The 20,273-nt window shown below is 44.0% G+C and overlaps 1 protein-coding gene across 1 annotated transcript; it reads left to right on the plus strand.

Annotated features, from left to right (window-relative positions):
* The first annotated feature begins 6,097 nt into the window (after positions 1-6,097).
* On the plus strand, positions 6,098-9,811 carry c9h4orf54 (chromosome 9 C4orf54 homolog). Its single transcript, XM_066680270.1, has 2 exons — positions 6,098-9,022; positions 9,113-9,811. Exons 1-2 carry the CDS (start codon positions 6,098-6,100, stop codon positions 9,809-9,811), a joined length of 3,624 nt encoding a protein of 1,207 aa, XP_066536367.1.
* The last annotated feature ends 10,462 nt before the right edge of the window (positions 9,812-20,273 follow it).

The following is a 20,273-nucleotide window of genomic DNA, read 5'->3' on the forward strand; positions in this document are numbered from 1 at the left end:
TTAATATCAATATGACTAATGCCAAGTGTTAGATAGAGGGCTGTAAATCCCCCTAACAATCAGCTGGGGAGCAATAGAACTGTGTTCTCAGGAGTATTAGAACACAATTCAGTACCTCAGGAAGGATCCAGAACTATTATTATTAGAATTGTTATTATTATAGCACAACTACTATCACTTCTGCTATTAATCCTATCACTATTAATATTATTCTTAATTCTAAAATTTCCTATGTTCCATGATAAATACTAATATCAATAAATACTTGGAATTTTACTATTACCACTACCACTGTTGCTTCTACTATGCCAAATTTCAAAGGTGAAGTCAATAAAGTAAGTGAGGTTCATGGTATGTGTAAAAGAAGGAAAGTAAAGCTTGTGATAATTGGCCGTGTATGTGAGAGGCCTAACAGACTTTATGTAGGACATGTTAGCTGCCCTGTGAATACTCTCTCTCTCTCTCACTCACAAACACACACACACACACACACACACACACACTGTTAAAAAGGTTAACTAGAGTCAACAGCAAGAGAGAAATCATGCTAGGGTTTCACTTGCTCATCTTGCTGTCACATTATGGCCTTTATGAATAAAGTAAATGGCTTGTAAGTATGTGGTCTCTCTGCATAGTGCTATATGCAGAAATATTTGGACAGTGATGGTATATCATTATTTAACCTCTGTACACAATGGATCTAAAACAAACACCTGAATGGCTGTAATTCCTAAATGGTTCATTTAATATTTTTGTTTAGTCTCTCTCTCTCTCTCTCTCTCTCTCTCTCTCTCTCTCTCTCTCTCTTTCTCTCTCTCTCTTTCGCTCTCTCTCTCTCTCTCTCTCTCTCTCTCTCTCTCACACACACACACACACACACACTCACACCTGTTAAAGAGGTTAACGAGTATCAAGAGCAAAGATAAAAATCAGGCTAGGGTTTCCCTTGCTCACTTTGGTGTTACATTATGGCCTTTAACGATAAAGTAAATGGTTTATTAGAATGCCATTTCCATGTATAGTGCTACAGTATCCTCAGCTACAAGTCAGATAATCCCTTCAGCTCCAGTAGACAGTGACTAATGAAGTGTTCAGTCCTAGTGCAAATCTGAAGCTTTTACAGGGGAAACAACGCATTCAATTTATGGACTGGAATCATTTCAATCATGAATGAAGGTGTCACAGTGCTGCTGTAACACAGCTCCAGGGTTCTGCGGTCGTGGGTTCAAACGCCGCCTCGGGTCACTGTCTGTGAGGGGTTCTGTGTGTTCTCCCTGTGTCTGCGTGGTTTTCCTCTCATAATCCAGAAACACATGTTGGTTGTTTGCAATGAGTCCACAGATGTGAGTGTGTGATGCCATGTGATGGACTGGCGCCCTGTCCAGGGTGTGTTCCTGCCTTGCAGGTTCCGTGAGCCACACTAGAATAAAATGAATGAATAAAATGTATATACAAAGAAATGTCACGCCCTTGTCCTGTCGTGTCTGTTTTCCCCGCCATGTGCTCTCTTAGCACATGGCTCTGTTTGTTATTGTCCATGTCTCCGCCCATGTCCCGCCTTTGTTCTTCCTGCTCGTCCGTGTCTCATTTGTAACCCTGCCCCCTCGTTATCAGTCTCAGGTGTCCCTTGTCTATGTAGTGTGTTTAAGTTCCCTTGTCTCACTTCCTCTTGTTGGTCATTCGTTTCCTCTGTTGTCAAGTCTGTCTCCGTTGTTTCCACCTTTAGTTTGCTTTCCACATTCGCTTGTCTGTCTCTGGTCTGTTTGTCTTGTCTGTTCCTCATCCTCCTCCCTATCAAGTCAGTTTGTGTCTCTCTAGTTTGTTTCTCTGGTCTGTTAGTGTTTCCTTTCCTGTGCTTTGTGTACTTTTGTGGTTTCTGTCTGTAGTCTATTAGCTCTCTCTGTTCAGGTCTCTGTATAAGCTCTCTTTGTCAATGTTTGTCTCTTTAGCTATCTCTGTCTGTCTAGTTCCCTCTGTTTAGGTTTAGTCTGTGTCTGTCTCTTTAGTCTAAGTCTCTGTTTAAGTCTCTGTCCAAGTCTCCCTGTCTAGGTCTTTCTTTGTCTAAGTATGCTGTTGTGAGATCCAAGTCTGTCTGTCTTTGTCTTGTTATGTTTTGTTTAAATAAAAGTCTGTGTTTTAGAGAATGCGTCCGCCTCCGTCAGTCCGCCCCGTGTTCCTGACAAGAAGCTACACTGTAAAAAATAAAAATGTGTCAATTTTAGGGTAAAATACCAGCAGCTGTGTTTTACAGTAAAACATATGCTCACAGTATGTTAAATATTACAGTATGATTTTATGGCAGTCATACATTTTATATTCAATATTTAGTTTATTTACAATATAATAACTGTAAAATGAGTTGGAGTAGGTAAAGTGACTGACTGCCATCAAATTCTCCCAAAAATGTACCTACATCTAATGTTAATATTTTACTAATAATAGATTTATACTGTTATTATACCTCTCTCTTACTCCTTATTGTTAATTTTATTGTCTTTATTGTTTACTTAATAAGGCGGCACGGTGGTGCAGCAGGTAGTGTCGCAGTCACACAGCTCCAGGGACCTGGAGGTTGTGGGTTCGATTCCCGCGCCAGGTGACTGTCTGTGAGGAGTTGGTGTGTTCTCTCTGTGTCTGTGTGGGTTTCCTCCGGGTGCTCCGGTTTCCTCCCACAGTCCAAAAACACACGCTGGTAGGTGGATTGGCGCCTCAAAAGTGTCCGTAGGTGTGAGTGAATGTGTGTGTGTGTCTGTGTTGCCCTGTGAAGGACTGGCGCCCCCTCCAGGGTGTATTCCCGCCTTGCACCCATGATTCCAGGTAGGCTCTGGACCCACTGCGACCCTGAATTGGATAAGGGTTACAGATAATGAATGAATGAATGAATGTTTACTTAATTAATTTAATTCTCACCACTGCGCACTTTATTTATTGTCACTTTAGTATTAGTGTTAGTGTTAGATATGTCTGTTTCTTTGTTGCGCTTGTGCACTTTACTGTCACTTTATTATTAGTGTTAGTGTTAGAATAGGTGTGTCTTAAAGTGATAAACAAAATTTGGATTCCTTTGTATGTGCGGTACATGTGAAGAATTGACAATAAAGCTGACTTTGACTTCAAATTACTGCAGAAATGGGGTTCAAACTCTTAAATACCCCTGATTTTAGGAGAATATTTGGATGAACAGGTGTCTAGATACATTTGGCCACATAGTGTATGTGAATGCGTTGGTGCTTTGTTATTTCCTGGTGGTGCTGTCCTAGGCTTGTGGTGCTGAAACAGCACAAAAGCACCACATTAAGATTAAAACTCATTGTCAACTCTGACCCACTGCAAAGAACACAACAGCAGCACACTTCAGCAACACATCACACACGAAGCTTTCTCTTTTTAAAGTTCTGCAAAACTCATCAATCATCTCCTACACCCTGTATGAGTGCCCTGAGCGGTTTACTAAAAAACCCCTTCACATGACCCGGAGGAATGGAGTGAGTCCTCTGGCCCCGCTGTCTCACCACAACACACACCGGATACTTCAGTATTAGCACGTCATTATGGTTATTATTAATATCAAGCAGAGCAGGAACACTTTTGAAGCTCATTAAAGGGTTCATATTCTATTTATTATTATTTATAACACTCTTAATACATTTTACATGACCACATTTCAGCCTTTCTTTATACTTCAAAGCCCCTTCCGCTGAAAAGTCAATCTTGTACATGTCCATGTGCTACAGTAGGTGTGAGCAAAACAAGCCAGTGCCATGACTGAACATTTCTGTTTTTGAAACTGCAGTGTTGCAATGTCTGAAAGAGGCGTACTCAGACAGCCAGTGTTTCTTACATCACAAACCTATTGTTTTATTTTTTGTGTGAAATATCTCCTAAATATATTCTTTTGATGAACAATTAATTATATGTAATATATGTAAATGATCTCGGCTCAGAGTGGCTGTCATATACTGTAATTTATATTACTGTGCTTTGTGACAGTATCCTTATAACTTCAGTGTGGGCGGGGCTAAACTGATTCTTTATTCTCCATTTGCAAAAGGATACATCTGGATATGCAAATGAGGCGTTATACACCTAAGACTGTTATAAACAATGAGTCCATCCTTATTTATCTATTTCCTTTTTTTTTTTAATGAATTCGACCTTCTCTGGGAGACACGTTTGTCATATGACAGGATGTGGGTGTGCTTGTGTGGGCAGAAATAAACATTTAATGGAAGCTGCTCTCCTTTGAAAAACACATGGTGTGTCCCAGTTGTGCACTTAGCACTAATACTAATCATGTTTTGAGTAAACCAGTTTAGTGGTATCGAAGTTAAGTGTAAATGTACATAGTGCACAGTGTACTTAAAAGACACAAGTGAAAATACGATGGTGAGGGCTGCGGAAGGATTGGAACAAGCTAAATTTCTGATTAAAAAACAAATCGTTTTTAAAATAGAATACATAATTATTGACCATTTTAAAATATTTCACCTTAATGGCTGTGTCCAAAGGGTCCTAAATACTGAGTGCTGAGGCAGTATTCTGAGGAATGAATCGTGTCTGAAATAAAAAGCAGCCAGCCGAGATTCCTCCATTTTGGTGATTTTTTTTAAAGCAGTTTAGATGTAAACATTTCCCACAATCCTGTGCGCCAGAATTTGCCAAAGTAATCAGAGATAGTGGCTCTGTTATCTTCAAAATCTGTCGTTATTGGACATATCACTTTCCTTACAACATTGTAACATATTGTGGCCTTTGAATTGTGTCTCAAAAGCGACATGGTTACTGATTATTTCTTCATGTCCAAACTGTCTTCTAAGGCACTGGCTCCTGAGGCAGCACGGGGAGCAAAGTGTGGACTTGTGTTTGAGACATAGACAAAGTAAACGCCGACATCCCAGCAAGCAATGGTGCAATGTTACCATGGCAATACTTAATCTCTTTGTTAGTACAACACGGTACTAAGAGTGTGGCACCCATTCTCTCATTTGTCACAATTTACATGTTCATTTTAAGGCAAAACAATGTTTCTTTGTCATTTTTATGTAAATACTATGGCTTTTTTACGGCGTATATCTGTTTTAACAGAAAAGAACTGTAAACAAAACAGTCGTTACATATAAAATTTACGATTGCCAGAAACGTGACTGTATATTTTACGCTGAAATTCTGGCAGCCACAGCGGCCATTTTTTTACCGTAAATTTTGCAAATTTTTTTACAGTGCAGAGTAGTGTCCCATTGTGAATTATTATGTATAGTATATTCTTGCGATATTGGGACGCCGTCTCTGTTAGAGGCAAGTGAAGGGGTGTCTGAGGATTTGGGACACAGATTTGGGAAGGACGCTTTGCTCTCATTGCTGTCTGTAAGAGCCTGGCCTGTCAAGTTCAGGTTCAGGTCCGGGAACCTTTATTTAGCCCAAATGTTGTGTTGTAGCCTCGGACCGCTGCAGGTCTGTAACAAAACACGGCAGGCACAACATCCCCTCGTTCCAAAATAGCGCGGATTTGGCGTTTCGTCACCGTCTCTATATTTGTAGACCGCCTGCATTTTCGCCTCGCTGGTCCAGGCAACAGAGCCGCCTCGCAGCTCGAGCCCTGAGGACAATCACAGCGCTCACAGAGTCTCAACCGCGTCCCGCGCCTTCTCCTTCAAAATGTAGCGAGCTGCTGACTACGAGCCTCGAGCCCCGGAGCTGGACGCTGGAATGCTCTCCCGCTGAGCGCGAGTCTGTCCGGTGACCGAAGCCAGAGCACGAGCGCAGGGAGGGCAGGAAGGAGGGCAGTAAGTGGGCAGTAAGGAGGCACAGGAGGACAGGAAAGCGGGCAGTAAGGACACAGTTGGGAGGGCGTAAAGAGGAAGTTAAGAGGGCCGTGAAGAGGCAGTAAGGAGACAGGAGGGCAGTAAAAAGGGCAAGTAAAGCCGCAGAAAATAGGACGTAAGCAGACAAAGAGGCAGAAAGGAGGGTAGTTATAAGAACAGAAAGAGGCAGATACTTTGAGGCAGTTAGCAGAGAGGGTGGGGAGTAAAAGACAGTGGGGTAAATAGCCGCTAATCCCCCTCCAGCGCCCACACCTTAAGTTCAGGCTTAAAAAGCGATGGCCGCGTCCCCGAGGACTTTGCGCATTCACGAGCCACGTTACGCGGACCTTAACGAGCTGCTGGACGCCAAAGTGAAGCTCGGATTTAACGGCGAGGCGGACCACGTGGCGACGGCGAAGCAGTCGAAATGGCTCGCGAGCGAACGGGCGGGGGCGCGCACTGCCACCGTTGAAGAAAAGGACGAAGAGGAGCTGCGGGTGAGCGCGAGCAGCGCCCAGTTTCCCGACGCCGAGCGCCGGGAGCGCGCGCGCACAGAGGACGAGGAGGAGGACGATGACGAGGACGAAGGAGAGGACGAGTACGAGAGCGCGCACGAGCACCTGAGCGTCAAAAGCGACGAGTGCGAGCACGGGCTGCACGTGCTGATCGCTGAGGTGCTGGAGGACGAGTCGCACTACATCACCACGCACGAGATCCAGCTGTGCGAGCTCGACCACGACACGGACTGCGACGTGAGCACGTGCGCGTGCTCGAGCTGCCAAGGCGAGGACGAGCACCAGATCTACACGTTCGTGGACTACGCGTCGTTCGAGCGCGAGGACACGATAGTGGAAGAGAAGGGAGAAGAGCGAGAGAAAGGAGAGGAGGAGGAGGAAAGCGCACAGCCCGCGGGCGCGCAGCCCGAGAGTGGGAGAGCGGCTGGGCGCGTTCACGTGGCTATCAGAGCCGTGCACGAGTTCAGAGGCGATAAGACAAAGGAGGAGGAGAAGAAGCAGCAGGCGGAGAGAGTGCGCGAGGGCGCACCGTGCCTGATCGCCGTGCCCGGCCGTTTGCACATCGGTGGTAGCCGTCTGAAGGGCGGGGACGCGCGCGAGCACTCCAGCGACGCCTCCAGCGCAGTGAGCGAGCTCGACGAGGCCGACAAGGAGGTGCGTAACCTGACGGCGCGCGCATTCCGTAGCCTCGCCTACCCGTACACGTACCCGTGCGCCCTCAGCTTCAGCACATCCAGCGAGTCGTCGGCAGCGTCGGAGCGCTGGTCCGCACTCGTGGACCACCTCAAGAAGGCGCCCGCGGCTTCGGCGTTAGGCACGAAGGAGCGCAGTTGGGCGCGTGAGTGCGGAGGCGGTGTGAAAGCGCCGCCTGTGGAGTTGCTCGCGCTGAACGGTGCGGCGCGCGCCGACAAGCTCGGGCTTGTGCTGCGGTGCGAGAGGCTCGCCCCGGACGGCATGGAGGACACACACCGGCGAGCCACGCTCGCCTCCAGCCTCCTGAAGAGCGTGCTCTCCAAGAAGGTGCAGTTCGAGCGCGAGCGCAGGATGGAGCGAGGAGAGATCCACGAGCCTGAGAAAGAGAGAGCGCGAGAACGAGAGAGAGAGAATGAGAATGAAATGGAGACTGAGGGTAATAACGAGAGGGAGAATGATGAAGAGAACGAGGACGAGGAAGAGGAAGAGAAAGAGAAGGGTGAGTCGGACATTAGCCTCGTGAGCTTGGACGAGCTGGCGGACGTAGTGGACGGTGGCGGCTCGTCGCGCGAGTCTCCGGCTAAAAAAGGAGCGCGCTGCTGCGGCGGGGGCGCGCTGCCCAGAAGCCAAAATAGCGCGTTCAGGTCGTGGAGGGACGGCGCGCTTGAGTTTCACGAGGATCACGCACACACGAGCACGAGCTCAAGCGGCAAGGCCACCAAAATGTCGCGGTTGTTTTTGCCCAGCATCCAGAGCGGGAGCGCGAGAGGCCACGCGAACGCGGCGGGGGGAGGCGGCACGGGCGCGCGCGCTGTGGTCTCCAAGCCCCCCGAGATTAAAATCAGTTTGCGCAAGAGCGATCCGCCGCTGAAGGTGGCCAGCGCGCTCGCGGCCGCGCTCCGGAGCGAGCCGTCCGAGCGCGTGCCGCACTTCACTGTGAGGGACGTGCGGGACAACAATAACAACAAAGGCAAGTTGCAGACGCCCATTCACCAGGTGCGGGACGTGAGGAAGCTGGTGAAGAGCTCCTACCACTTTGTGTCTCTGGAAGGGAGCGAGAGCAAGGGCGCAGAGGGAGGGGAGCAGAAGAAGCCGAAGGGGAACCCCGCCATAGTCATCAAGTGTCAGTCAGTCAACACCAACACTGGCTCCAAGCAGAGTGGGGGCTTCACTGAGCCCTCAAAACCACTCAAAGCCACTGAAGAGCCACAGGATCCAGATCTAGGGTCATCTCAGGGGTCTCAGGTCCATAAACCTCCTGCCAGGGTGACCCCAGCTAGCCTCAAGCAAGACGGCTTAAAAATCGAGACATGGACAACTGCCAGGAAGCAAGATAAAGGGGGCGACGTGGAGGAGAAGAAGACAGACTCCAAGATGGCGGCTCTGGAGAAGCTTCAGGCTGCTGTCAAGACCATGGAGCAGCTCTACGTGTTCGACAAGAAGGAATGGAAGAGGAAGAACGAGCCGCAGCCCCTCGCGGACAGCCATGTGCTGTCTCTCATCACCAGCAAGGAACATGACGAAGAGGACGAAGAACAGGCGAACTCTGGTGTAACCATGAGGCGAGACTCATTCTCAAAAAACCCACCTGCTGGAAGACACCTGACCCGAGCTGAAGTCCCCCTCAAAAAAGATGAGAGAGCTGCTTCAAAGGTGTCTCACCATTTTGGGCGCGAGGAACACAATGCCCACAAAACCACAACACACCTTGGAGGGTCTCCTGGTAAGAGCATGTCCAGCATGAGCCTGGCTCCCAAAATATCAACTCCCATCACAGTGAACCCTGTAAAGGCCCCGCAGGTGCATAGTTCCAAACCTATGACCCATAAGTCTCCCAAGCTGCCCCTGTCTTTGAAGACCACCCAGCTGACAGAAGAGAGGGAGCGGCCGAATGGCAATGAGGCTGGGTTCACCCCGGTGCAGTTCACCTCTTCAGCAGACTCTGAGAATTACTTGACTATACCTGTGAAGCCACCTGCCAAAGCCTCGGCCACACCCGCTGGTGATAAAGCAGTCGTCTACAATTTCCTGTCCTCTGCAAACAAACCCCAGACCGTCAGCCCACCCTCACACCTCACCCTCGAACATGGCAGTGATGCCAAGCAGCAATCGAGCCATGAGTCGCCAAAGCGCTCCAGCATCGTGATGGACACGCGGTCCTCAAATACCCCCACTGCCACCATCTACCATCACCCTCTGCCCATTATGCAAGCAGCAACCCCTCAGGTGATCTGCTTCTCTCCAACAGTGCAGCCCTCCCCGGTGCCCAGCGAACACTTCCACACCACGCAGCGAAAGATGCTCCTGGACCCCACCACCGGAAACTACTACCTGGTGGATACCCCGGTGCAGCCAGCCTCTAGACGCCTGTTTGACCCAGAAACGGGTCAGTACGTGGACGTCCCCATGCCGCCCCAGCCTCCAATGACTCCGGTGCCTATGCCTATATCTCCTCTGGCCATCAGCCCCGGAGCCTATGCTCACACCTACATGTTCTACCCGGGGTACATGCCCACCACAGTGATTCCGGCCAGGATCCAGTCTCAGCTCTCCGTGCACTCGGAGGTGGACCTGGGGGATAAAGGTCCTGGGGGTCAACAGGGGGACGGAGCCTACATGGAAGGGCCTTACTACATGCCCTCAGGGAAGGGTCTGCAGACTACTCCGGGGGTCATCAACTCCAACAAGGCAGCCAGCACCAAGCAGCCGGTCATCAGCATCAGCTCTCAGCAAGGACCCCGGATCATCGCTCCTCCCTCGTTCGATGGCACCACCATGAGTTTCGTGGTGGAGCACAGATAAAGCCATGTGTAAGGTGAGTGTATTTTTATGGCACTATTATATTGGTGTGTATTCATGTGTAATACTATGTATATTAATACGTATGCTAAAGAATTCCATACACATATAAAATTTAGAAACTAGCTTCTACCCGCACTATTATGAACAGTTCTGCCTGCGAAGTTTCTCTAGACTCTTGTTTATGCAACAAGATGTGAAAGGAGCACCCAGTGTTAGGGTTAAGGTTAGAATTAGGTTCACAGCTTAGTGTTAGTAAATACTAAGAATATAGAGTGGTACCAGGTAATGTGTTTTTGTTCTAAAGTTGTAGTTCAACATTAAATCATTATATACATGTATCTGTCAAATATACAGAGTCATAACATCAGGAAAGAACGTAAACATCAACTCAGTCTGCCCTGAATACTTCAGTGTTTACCTCATGAACATTTTAGCTGGCTTTTTCAACAGGCCTGTTTACGTTTATCAATAATCAGGTTTCCTCTGCTGCATAATGCTATTTCAACTAGTGGCTTTTAAATTTGGTTCATTAAATATTGTAACAGGCTTTCAATTAACGTTTTTTTCTTTATTTTTGTCTTTAAATGGCACTCGCTGTCAGGAAACTAACTACACGTTTTGTCCACTTACACTGTGTGTGTATTCTGTCAAGAAAGCAATTCAGTCTGTGTCAAAGGAGTAACAGCAGTAGCTCCCCCAGGTCCTAGTGCACCCAAGTTTCAATAGATTGTTAATATGAAGAGAGAGAAAACAATTGTTGAAAATGAAATAATTAAAACAGGTCTAATAACGTCCATGGGTTACAGGCAGGTTTAAAGCTGGTTTGTCTCAATGGGTTTGCATCAGAATTTCTTATAAACTATCGTGACACTATGTTTCACACACAGAATGTCTTACCAGCTCTTGTGCAAAATCATTCATTCATTCATTCATTCATTATCTGTAAGCGCTTATCCAGTTCAGGGTCACGGTGGGTCCAGAGCCTACCTGGAATAATTGGGCGCAAGGCAGGAATACACCCTGGAGGGGGCGCCAGTCCTTCACAGGGCAACACACACACACACATTCACTCACACATTCACTCGGACACTTTTGAGCCGCCTACCAACTTATGTTTTTGGACTGTGGGAGGAAACCGGAGCACCCGGAGGAAACCCACGCAGACACGGGGAGAACACACCAACTCCTCACAGACAGTCACCCGGAGGAAACCCATGCAAACACAGGGAGAACACACCATCTCCTCACAGACAGTCACCCGGAGGAAACCCATGCAGACACAGGGAGAACACACCATCTCCTCACAGACAGTCACCCGGAGGAAACCCACGCAGACACAGGGAGAACACACCACACTCCTCACAGACAGTCACCCGGAGGAAACCCACGCAGACACAGAGAGAACACACCACACTCCTCACAGACAGTCACCCGGAGGAAACCCACGCAGACACAGAGAGAACACACCACACTCCTCACAGACAGTCACCCGGAGGAAACCCACACGGACACAGAGAGAACACACCACACTCCTCACAGACAGTCACTCGGAGCGGGAATCGAATCCACAACCTCCAGGTCCCTGGAGCTGTGTGACTGCGACACCTACCTGCTTTTGGAGGTGAATGTTATGCTTGAGATTAAGTTGACGGTGTTAGGGTTTGGTTTAGGTAAGTTGTAAGGTCAACGATAACTTTAGGCTTAGGGGCAGGTTCAAGGCTTATTTTAAAGCTTAAGAAACCCACGCACAAAGGGTGATCTATATTTCATACACATTATATATATATATATATATATAAACATATAAATAAATGTATAACTCCTGGGAAGAGTCACAGCTGTTAGAGCCGACCCTGTAGGGATGTCCAGTTTGATTCAGCTCTAATATGAAACATAGCAAATGATGAGGCACTGTCTGCAATAAAAGCAATGCACCATTAAAGAACATGGAACATATCCAACATAAAAACGCTCATTAGCTATAACCTGTATGTTATGAACTAAAATGATAATTAAAACGATGCTTTTTACAGTGTTTAGCCAGCATTTAATAATACATCTATTCCATAATCACAGAGCTACTTAATGCATGGTATATAAATGGTTTAGATGTGTTCTTTCCGGGTTTGTGTGAAGGTGTAAACCCTCAGCATAAGTTCCTTGAAATAAAATGATGCTGAGGTATGTGTAACAATCTAGTTATAGAGCAATAAAAATGGGCAGTGACTTAATGTGCCATATTTACAATGCTGTTTACCTACGCTGCTGGGAAAGTGATGTAGTAGCTGTCTGGTCACAGGAGAAATATCTGAGGCCAAGGCTGATGTAGTCTCTGTTATTTAGAGGTGGCATTTTAACCTCTGTTCAAAACAAATATCAGCACAGGGCGGTAGAATATGTGTTAATGGCTGCTTTCTATTTTGGGATGAGGGGCTTTTGGTCTTGGAAAACTGTTCACAAGGCCTTAACTTAGAGTGTTTGGAAGGTATGCAAGAAATACACTCTCATCTGCTGTTTCCGCTTCCTAAGCATTACTTAAAAAGTTTACTGGAGGAGCCAGTGTATATGACTGAAGGATTACAACGGCTCAATTCAAAAACACTTATCTTTGCAATGATTCCTAGTGTTTTAGAATGGCAGCAGTGAGCTGTATGGATTCTGTGCTTGGCTGAGCTGGTTGGCATATTGGCAGGGGAGGAGAGAGAGAGAGAGAGAGAGAGAGAGAGAGAGAGAGAGAGAGAGAGAGAGAGAGAGAGAGAGAGAGAAAGGTCAGTTGCTGTGTGTGGCATGTGTTTGTGCTGATACAGGGCTAGGGCAGCTGCTGCTGGATATCAAGGCCAGGGTGCAGGAAGATCAGCCTTTTTATAGGACAGCCTTATGCAGAAGGGAAAAGACCAAGAGTCAGGCCACAGGCTTCTGGCGCTGGTGGGAATCAGATAAACAAACTGAACAATGTGCCTCCGGTCAGCTCACAATGCAATGTGATAGGCAATGGGCTGGAGAAATGGTCATGTCCTGTAAGCGCTGGATAGTTGTGAGAAATGGCTTACAAGAATAAGATGTCTAGGTGAGCAGCACCTGAACCGAGACGTGTCAAATAGCTGTTCTCGCTCATGCACGGCAAACTGTGCAAGTCAAATTCTACACTTTGGCAATTGGTTTTGTGAATAAACAGTAATTGTGAATTGCAGTGTGCAGACTTGTTTTTACATAAATCATTTGACCAGGGGCGCTCAAACCTTTGCATACATCTCTGTGTGCATGTTGTTGGATTCCAGGTGGATTACAATTTCTGTCCTTTACCCAGGACATGTATCAGTGGACCATTCTTAGTAAAGCAGTGATTCTGACGCGGTGGCACTAGTGTGAGTCTATCAGGCTCCAAACCACGGCTTGAGGTTTCTTATGGCTCAGTGTCACTGCTGTGCTGAGATTAGTCCACCAACAAGAAATATCCAGTAGCCTGTGATCAGAAACTGACCCCAGAGGAAGTCAGAGACGATGATTAACACAAACTGTACTGGGGAAATGATGATCTACTGGGATATACACTGTGCTAAATGGTGTAAATACTGCTACAAGACATATCAGCTGGTTTCATTCATAGAAGTTACACCTAGGGATCGTGGGCAGGGACCAAGGTCACCGGGCACATTTTCTCATTGATGCTAATGTTGTTGTTAAGAACATTGAGCTGCATTTTAATGTATGGAAAGTGATGTATAAATAAATAGTGAATATAATTCAGTGTATTTTAATGGACACCCTTCATTTATGTTTGTTTATTAGGAAGACACTTTTATGCATTGTTAATGTTACAAAAAAAGGGAATGTAGTCACATACAAACACCTGTTTACCTGCATCAGGCCTTGTTTTCAGAGACATCTGAGGTCCTGGGCACTGGCCTGCTCAGTAATCTGTCCTTGCACCGAATACCATGCTCTCCTGAGATCTCCAAATAATCTCTGGCCAATGGTAGGCTACATTCAATAAATCTACCAAAAAAAAAAGGTAATTATAAAAACTAACATCGGAAATATGCAAAAATATAGCTGTGCAAGAAATAAAAGGCTACTGCAAATTATTAGAAAGTTAATTATATATTTTATTGTTAATATGTTGCTGCATATGTGTTCTGCCATAAACATTAATGAAAACTGAGAACTGAGGGACCTTCATTGACAATTTTTGCACTGCTCAGGTAAACAAATGCAAACTTATTTTAGGTTGTTTGTTATTATTAGGTTGTTTGTGTTATTTGAGACCATGATCTGATTTGAGTACCACCACATACTAGACCATCCTGCCAATGGGGCTTGGTACAGCCTTAGTCACCAAGGAGGCCAATGTGGATTTACTGTTTGCAGTACTGCAGTTAGAGCTACGTAAAGTTCACATGGAACTGCTGGCACTGAGCATGCATTAACAGTGCCAGTGGGGCTAGGTACACTCCAATAGATTGGCATTGGATAGTTTACATCTTATCCTCTGTATGATTATTATTAGTGATTCATTTCTCATTCACACAAAATAGGTTTCTGATTATGGTGCTCCTAAAGGCCAGTCACTGCAGGTACACACAGGTATAAATCAGGATCTTTAATGTTTAGGCTCTATTGTACAAAATAATGCACTGAATTACATTCAGTCACATTCCACTGTTTCTAATAATTCTCATATTTTTCCACACAGGAGCTGCTTCTAGATCCTCCCATCATCTTCCCCTACTCTCTATTTCTCCATTTCTCCTTTGTTCACTTTTCTGGAATGTACACCACACATTACACTGGACCCACGGACTCCTTCAAAACCAACATCCATCATTTACTCTGGATCTTTATTTTATCCCTTATTTATTTTTATTTTATTTTATTTTATTTTTTATTTTTTGCTTTGTGGCCTGAATCTGCCATAGCTCTGGCTCTTTTGCTGCTTTGTGAAAATGGATAGAAATAATTTAAAGCAACAAATCACCTGGACATGATTTGGACATAATGGACAAAAACAAGCCAAAAAAAAGAAATATGAAACATCACACTACTGTGTGGCCCCTGGATGAACCAGTTGATGCACATCAACTGGGAAGCCATTTTAAAGCTAAATCTAATATGGAATCTCTATACAACCAGTCCAATCCAGTCTGTTTTAAAGCGTTGAAATCACATCAAGCTAAAATGTAATGGAATACCCTCCGACTCAAAGGTTCAAACATCTCACTGTGTAACAGGTAAAAAAAAAACATTTGTGGCTATCAGCAGGTTTAATGGAAAGCATGGTCTGAATGTGACTGCTCCTTGTGTCTCAGATTCTTCTACTGAAACTACACCCTACATCTTGATCTTCATAATCACTCTTTCTGAGGAGGTGATTTTAGCTTTAGTGAGTGTTCGATTACAGTACACTGATGTACTGTATATTTACTGTATGTTTTATTATTTGAGGTACTGAAAGACCCTCCATAAAAAAACACAATGGTTTGTGTTGATTAATATGGTGGTAAATGAGATGTTTTAGGGGACTGTCCTCCTCTATTCATCTGTGAACAGTACAGATAGAGATAATGTGTGTGTGTGATCGTTATAGGGCAATCAGCCTCTTCTCCAAGGTGTGATGGAAGGTGAAGTTGACTGGGAAAGTTTTAAAGAAGAAATGGGCTATAAGGCAGATTGTGTTCACTCATGCAGTTAAATCGGTTGAAATATGTTTAGAATTAAATTACAGTCACAAGCCAAGGACAAATAGAGATTAGATCAGTATTTCAATATCTAAACTTACACTGTTAACGAATCACAGTTTGAGATATATATCATCGGTTATAAAATGTAAATAATGGACTGTTCTTGTGTGGAGGTTAAGAATTATACAAATTAAGGCTAGGCTTGAAATAAATCATAGTAATCAGGAATAATAATAAAATAATTTAGTATCTAATATTACATGTCAGCCAGTTCTCAATTATTTAAAGTTATTAGACAGTGACAAGTCTAGACTTGGACTAAATAGCAGTACCAATGGGAAATCACCAGTGGTACCAGTGACTTTATATCTGAGGCTTAGGCTTAATCTGGATCTGGGAAACCTGCCTCACAGATCGATTGGTTTGTAAGAATAAGTCAAAGAAAAACTTTTATTAACTGAATGTAAAAGTCCAGTAACATGTCTAAGTGCTTTGAGCCATTTACTTTTAATACGTGTTTATACAGGAAGCTTTGCATTTTTCCTTTTTTTCCATACTTTGCTGATCTCCTGCCTTCAATATTAATGGATTAATGGATTTTAATTGACTGTGTACAATCTTTTAATGTGTGACATCTGCATATCACCAAAAATATGCAGATCTTTTGTACTCAGTTCCCATTGATCAAGGCCATCCTGGACTCCTGCTTCTTGTTGATGCATTGGTAGATGTAGACACTTGATTTTAAAACTGAAAGCTCCGGAGCTGCTGGTCAGTCCGTCCAGCTTTCACAACTTTTGTTTAAATTATTTCTGGATCTTTGAGATGGAGATATCTTTGGTTGGGTTTACAGAACGAATTCACGAGGTAGGACATAGCAGTGGACACTGACTCTTAAAAATGGAGATATTTTTACAAACCAATGTCAAAAGGCCATTCTGGAAGTTAAGGAATTTCACTCGGATGAAAAGCGCTATTAGTTTTTCTAAACGTTAATATTTTATTTAGAAAAAAAGCAAATATGTAAACACTTTCAGGAATCTCTTAAAGGGAAATTCCACCCATCCTCTTAAAGTGGTTTGAGAAACTCATCAGTTCAGACCGATAGGATACCAGGGGTAGAACCAGGGTAATGTTGAGGATGAAAAAAAGAATTCGCTCTCACTTATACATACATAGACAACTTTAAATGTCTTAGATCAAACCCATTTATGAAAATTTAAAAAACAGTGTGTCAGAAGTCATGTAAATGTGTGGGAAATATGGTAATTGCTTTATCAAGTATCTCTCCGAGATGGGGCTATTTGTTAAATTAAAGTGTAATATTCTTTCATTAGGTGGCACATCCATGAGCATTTCATGTAATATCTTTTAGAGATTACACTATTCAAATGTCTGGTTCCTCCCCAGAATCGAGCATTTCACATCAGACTATATGTTTACATCTTTAATGAGCAATCAGTCTTTTTAACCACGAGAAAGTAGCAACCAACATTTTTAAAATACGAAGTGGAACTCAAAAATTTTAAGAATCAATTCATTTCGTAGTCTTTGAATGAACCAGTTTATATTCCATAGAGCAGGCCCCTCAGGTGGGGACAGCCATGGCATGTTTTAATTAGATTTAGTACAGATTCTCTCATACATTCAGGCTGCTAGGTGTCAGTGTGATGTCACGCTTTTGCCATGTTTTCATTATCTGGGTTCCGATGTCGGTTGTTTGGCTGTGTTTTGTTTTGTTCTTGTCTCTGTCTTAGCCCGGCCCTTTCATTAGAGTACCCACCTGTGCTTCCATTGTGGTCCCGCCCTCTCGTTATCTTTCCCAGGTGTTCCTAGTTTGTGGTGTTTCTAATGTGTGTGGAAATAGTGCCTTGGTTTCGGTGTGACTTTATCTGGTCTTGTGTCAGTGAGTGTGTTTGCTTCTCCCCACATTGGTGTGGTTTGTTTCTGTCTAGTTTCTTTTAGTTTAATGTACTCCATGTCCATCTTACGTACATCTGCCCCAGTCCCCTGGCTACCGTGACAAATAATAGGTGTCAGTTTTATGACATGCAGGCTAATCATAGGAGAAAATGACTGATTGATCATTTGATGATTTCATTACGCAATATATATATATATATATATGTGACAAACCAAAGCTGAACTTGACTAGTAAAATGTAGCATGTGGAGTATTGCAATATATGCAAATGTTCAGTAATCAGAAAAATTTTGGCGGGATTTACACTGTTGTCACTTAACACTGTTTTTTAATCACAATTTCAGCAGTTATCATAAAGTATTATTCTTCAGAGCTTTCCTCCGGAGAAACTGCTGGACTGAGAGTGTAATGAATGTTGCGAGGGTAAGAGGAATGTGTGAGACTGTAATTGCAAGGTAATCTTAGACGACCCTGGAGCGTCTACCGAGGGCAATGACAAGTGGGACACAAGCTAAACGAGTGAAAAGAGAATATACTTCTACCAATGCAAAAATCGTCCCTGGTTCTTTTTTGAGAAAATGCTATTTATTGTCCAATAAAATCCTATACTTTTCCAAAATGTGTTTCAGTCAATACATGACTCAAAGCAAACACACACACACACACACACACGTGTTTTTATGTAGGAAAGTAAATCTGCCTTATAAATTTATTGAGCTATTTTTTTTAATAATATGAATACGTAATAGTAACAGGTTGTGACTTCAAATAATAAAAAGGAAGATTATATGTTAATGGTCCGTTACCTCAGTTGAGCTATGAGGTTTCAGCAAATGTGTTTTAAAAAAAAATATATTACCAACATGTAAAATATCCCACCCTGACTTGACAGTTTACAAGTTTATGTGATGTTAGGACTACACATGAAATGTATAGCCATTTATTCATTCATTCATTATCTGTAAGCGTTTATCCAGTTCAGGGTCGCGGTGGGTCCAGAGCCTACCTGGAATCATTGGGCGCAAGGCAGGAATACACCCTGGAGGGAGCGCCAGTCCTTCACAGGGCAACACACACACACACACACACACATTCACTCACACCTACGGATACTTTGGAGTCACCAATCCACCTACCCCTCACAGGCAGTCACCCGGAGCGGGAATCGAACCCACAACCTCCAGGATCCTGTAGCTGTGTAACTGCGACACTACCTGCTGCGCCACTGTGCCACCATATTTCTTATAAATATGGCTACTAGCTCGTGATTATATCCCTTTTTATTATCTCATAATAATAGTTTAATGACTCATAATATTAAAAATATTTTCCATGATTTTGTCCCATAATAATATACCTCATAAGTATGACTTAGCATCTTTTAGTTGTGAGATGCTGTATCTCACAAAGATGGTGTCACATCCTGGCACTTTCTTGTTTATTTTCTTTTCTCTCTAGCTCCACCTTTGTCCCGTCTCTGTTCCGCCTTCTTTACCTTCGTTATCTGTGTCAGGTGTTTCGTGTTAAGTTCCTTTATTTAAGCCCTCTTCCCTCACTTCCTGTTATCGGTCATTTTGTTGTTGTTTGTTTTCATGGTTGTTTGTTTTGTCGTTTGTTTTCGTTGTCGTGTGTTGGGTTTTCGTCCTCGCTCTTACCCGTCTCTCTTGCCTGTTTCCTGCCCCAGTCCTCTAGTGTTGTTTCCTGCTCTTCCCTATGTTTATAAGTCATGTTATTTCGTGTTTCTCTTCAAGTTTGTTTCGTTTTTGTTATCTCTTTATTAAAACTGTCTGTGTTATAGCGAGTGTGTCCGCCTCCCGTAATTCCACTCTTCATTTCCCCGTGACAGATGGCTTACTGCTTTGAGAATTGGAACCTGAACCTTCTAATTATTATGAGAGATTAAGTTATAATTGTGAGAAACTAACTAATGGCTATTAATTAGGTTCATCATTTCCTCCAAATTTAATACATAGTGTTTACACAGAGACTCTCTGGTGTTCAAGGACATGAACCCACTGGACAAGACAGAGCCACCAGGAAAGCACGAAGCGCTAATGTGAAAACGAATACCCAAGTTTAAGGGTGTGTTATTCAATACCAGACTGGGCTGAGAATATTAAAGCCTGCACTAATATTTCCCAACAGCACGGAAGGGGAAACTATGGAGAAAGTCTACAGTAGCAGCCATATTTCTCAACCACAGAATTAAGGTTTGTTTAGCATAAAATAATTTATTTAATCATTAGTATTAGTGAACTGGGAGACAATGTAGTTGTTCTTTGTTATATGGAGCATGGCATCTTTTACTAGCATTAAAAGAATGCAAAGAATGAATGACATGAATGACAAGAAAGTCTTACTGACAAGTGCACAGTCCACTTGTTTCTCTGCAGTCCCTTTTGTTAAAGGCCCAGAATGCTGTTCATCTGCCCACCTGCCTGTGCCTCTCAACTGCAGGCAGCCACCCAGAGTATCTGTAACAGATAGAGACAAGAATAAATCAAATTAATAAATAGATTTTAAGATATGTAACATGCCCTTGTCAAAGCTCTGATTCAACATTTGGTCCCACTTTGTAATAATTATCTGTAATAACTGTGTCATTGCACATATTGTACATCATGTACCATCAGGGTCTCAGCTGAGGATGTTACTAAAAAGTACAGACATGAATGGGTTGATTGACATAACATATAAGAGGGATATGATTCAGAAAATCCAGTCTCGCTTACTGTATATTGGTTGAAACAACATTGTTACATGTAACATTCATTCATTCATCCATTATCTGTAAGAGCTTATCCAGTTCAGGGTTGCGGTGGGTCCAGAGCCTACCTGGAAACATTGGGTGCAAGGTGGGA

Source organism: Hoplias malabaricus, chromosome 9 (genome assembly GCF_029633855.1).
Source record: "Hoplias malabaricus isolate fHopMal1 chromosome 9, fHopMal1.hap1, whole genome shotgun sequence".
NCBI classification, from domain to species: Eukaryota; Metazoa; Chordata; class Actinopteri; order Characiformes; family Erythrinidae; genus Hoplias; species Hoplias malabaricus.